This window comes from Pterocles gutturalis, unplaced genomic scaffold (assembly GCF_000699245.1).
Source record: "Pterocles gutturalis isolate BGI_N339 unplaced genomic scaffold, ASM69924v1 scaffold4877, whole genome shotgun sequence".
NCBI classification, from domain to species: domain Eukaryota; kingdom Metazoa; phylum Chordata; class Aves; order Pterocliformes; family Pteroclidae; genus Pterocles; species Pterocles gutturalis.
The window spans coordinates 286-3,944 of NW_010107705.1; the positions used below are offsets into that span (position 1 = coordinate 286).

Below are 3,659 nucleotides of genomic sequence, written 5' to 3' on the forward strand. Positions count from 1 at the left end.
ACGGAAGCACGCTATAGAGCTTACAGAAATTTTTAAGATGTCTTCTTTAGCATTTTCTTTGCATTTTATGTATATTCTTACATTGTAGAGGGGGAGAACGATCTCACAATATTTCAGAAATTCACGTTCTCACTATGTCTGCTGGATGGGTGGGGAGGACGAATCTATGATAAAAGCAAGCAATGGTCCTCCAAAGTGGTGCTCTTCAGGACAGCAAGAACAAAAACACTCACTGCTCTTCACTTCCTGCGTGACAACAATCTGACAACTCCACAGAGATCTTAAGTAAGAGCTGGGTGGGCAGCCTAATTCACAGCACCACTAACAATGCACTTTATTAAGTTTTTGTAACTCTGCTCCTACTTTGTAATCCAAAAATTGCATCTTTCACTCAGACTGCGTAAAAATAGAGTTACAGCCTCAAAACACGACACATTGGAAAGACGGTTCCAGATAGAATGCTGTCAGCAGAGAAATTACGCAGCATAGTCTCAGCCCTTTGACATGGAATATAAATACCCTATTCTGTGTATCTGACATACGAGTCTGCCCTGTGTGTGACACTGTCATACTGTTGCCTGATACTCAATTGCAACAGAGGCCATTTAAGTTCCGACAGTGGGGAAAAACATAGCATGAAAAAGTAGACAGTGAAATAAACTGCCATAGGAAGCTGCAGGCTCTAAACCGCCACCCATGTGGTACGGCATGGCTAGAATTGAACATGCCTTAAGTCAGGCTACCAGGTTATGGACAAGGCTATTTCCAGCTCCATTTCCTGCAATGAGGAAACGTCAGAGGAGCCAAATGCGTGCTGGAAAACATGACATGTTGGAGGGTAGGGATATGACAGAGAACTACAACAGTAAGGTGATGCATTCTTCCAGCACTTCCATGTATTTGCAGCTCATAGAATAAAAATCTTTGTAGTCACCTAACAATTATCTCAATAATGCTGAAAACAGAGATGCCAGATCCTTTTAATTCAAGCCGTATCCTGACACACTCACTGTGACATCTGCCAAGCTTCTCCAGCTAAGTGTGTTCAGTTCAGTTACTGTCACCTCTAAATTAATTTCCTGGATTCCACAAATTAAAAGCATGAGAGGACATGTGACATACACTACAAATGTGTTTTGCTAAAACCTTTGCAAAGATCATACAGGCACAGCTGAGAAGCCACATCTATGTAAAATCAAAGCCTGTTGCTGTACTGGTGCTACCAGCTCCCTGTAACACTAGGATGCACCTGTGTTCAGACTGGCTTTCACGGGCTGCTCCAGAATGCAGAAGGAAGGTAAGCAGCAGACGCTTGCACAGAATTCTTTCCAAGCTAATAAACCATGCAAACGATCAGAAAGTTAAATGTGTGAGGTTACTCCACAACCTGCATGTTTCAGGTGGGTTGCAGTTTTGTTTTACTCAGGTTATCTCCTTTGATATCCTGACTAATGACAAGTTTTTCAGTTTATTTTTGCACTCTTCTGTTTAAGTTTGTAATGAGGAAGAACAACAAAGTTGCTATACACAGTACCTGTACCAAAGCAACGAATACATTTTGTTAAAGGTAGGCCGGATTTCTCTGATTTTCTTGCCCATTATTGATTCCACTGCAGTACGTGACCTTAGATGGAATAGATTCTCCCATCATCTGAAGAATTTACGATAATAAATCCTTTGCTAAAAAAAATATCCTGTCATCCCACAACTTCGTGGAATGATTGAGCAGATTTCCTTAGCCTGTGTGATGCAGTGGGGCAGACGAAATGATCAGAAGATCACCTTCAACTTCAAAAACAATAAACTTACATTCTGGTCCCAGAGACTGAGCCAGAGGTCAGGTATTGAAGTAAGCTTCAGTTTCATAACATATCTACGAATTCCTCCGAAAATAATTTGTTTTTTTTCTTTGGGACTGTTCACAGCTCACTCTGATGGGCCACCTAGAATTTCAGTGGCTATCACTATCAGTCCAGCTCCTATCTGAAGCCACAAGAGAATGTTTCTTATCTAGGACAAAACATATTCAGGACTGTTTCTTCAAGAAGAAAAATATCAGCAAGGAAGCTGTCTTGACAAACAACTAAAATTCAATTATGTTTCAGAGGATGGGACATTTACAATTACTTTTCTTTGTGTAACACTATTGCTAATGTAAACAGTGATCAAAACACAAAAATTTAAGTTGAATATCTACTTGAAAACGCACAAAAATAAGAGTCAAGAACCACCACAGAGGCATGGTTGTCATGTAACAAGGACCAGTTAAAGGTGACTGGCAGACATGCCTCCTCATAAAATAATCAAGGCTGCCTAGGAGAACTCCTGTACTTCAAATGTTCAATTAGTTCTATGTAGAAAATCAGGTGCTTCTGCAGCAGGAAGATGACTGAATGCAGCTCCAAAATGCTTGGACTGAACTTTGCTCCTCTCCATACACCTTGGTTTAGAAAGCACTCTTGGTGTCTGGGAAAAATGGAATGTTCATTTTGACATCCTCCTCCTCATTCCTCATTAATGCAACGTCTCCTGATCCCTCCATCTCTCCAGCGTTTCACTGTGGTGAGATTCACAGATGGTGCACGTGGAGAACAGGGGCATGAGAGGACACAGGACAGAAGCCAGAAGCCAGCCATGTGGCTCGAGAACAGAAGGCACATAGTTATCACAGGCACAGTGTAAGAACTTGAGGAGAACAGTCTGTGATCTGGATCATGTTCTGAATGTATCAATTCACTTACCAAGCTTTAAGTACAGGCCCCATCTATGTGACTTTTCAAAAGCAGAGAATACCAGACACTATCAGAATCAACAAAGAATAGCCAGACAGATCACTTCTGTAACTTCTTTCCATATTCAGTGCCACCTTGAGTGGGTAAAAGATGTCAAATGGGAGTTTCCAGTGCACTTGGGGCTGGCCTCGTGGAGGTTCTGGCCATTCCGTCATGTCAGTGAAGGTGACAACAGTTGTCAAAGGTACCATGCTTGTGCTTAGGAGCTGTAACAAGAAGGAAAGCAAAAAGAGTTGAGCAAGCTTAATACAGAAGATATGTCTCTGCTCGACTTGTGAACGGAGACCCACTGTGGATGACTGGCGAGCAAGATGTCTTTAGCATGGTAAGAGTTAAGTGTTCCAGATACATATTTTTTAGCGGAGTGACTCCTCTTTCCCAAAATTGATACTTAGCAGGTGAATGGAGGGCACAGGTCTCAGGAAAAGCCAGCAGCTACCGTGCATCCTGTGTTACAGATCTCCAGAACGGCAGCAGTGACTCAAGCTCTGCTGCAGTCAGCCGCCTTTCAGAGGAAAGACGTATCAGCTAGTTGGTAACAAGAACAGAAGCAAAGCCAGATTCATTTTTTATAAAATTATATATTTTATGTAAGATAAGATCACCTGGCCCTTTGAACAGGAGATGGCTGCCAGAAACTGACAGGACTGCCACAAGATTGGATCCTTTCAATAAAACATCAATAAAATAAAGCAGGGACCCAACACAATAATTAATTTATTTCTCACAGTTTAGGATATTCTTTCAGAAAGGAGACAGATTGGTAGATCAATTGGTGAAGATGGAACAGGGGACTGAACTTCTAAGGCCTCGGTTCCGTTCTGTTTCAACAGAACACTGTAAGACAATGAATAGACTCGCTCCCCG

At 41.8% G+C, this 3,659-nt stretch overlaps 1 protein-coding gene across 1 annotated transcript in view; it reads right to left on the reverse strand.

Moving 5' to 3' along the window:
- Positions 1-2,776: 2,776 nt before the first annotated feature.
- TCTN3 (tectonic family member 3) overlaps positions 2,777-3,659 on the reverse strand; it is a gene marked incomplete at its 5' end in the record, with an annotated part of 7,580 nt that continues 6,697 nt past the window's right edge. The window contains one exon of the mRNA XM_010088186.1: positions 2,777-2,998. Within this exon, the coding sequence (XP_010086488.1) occupies positions 2,777-2,998 (222 nt within the window). The remainder of the gene's footprint in view (positions 2,999-3,659) is intronic.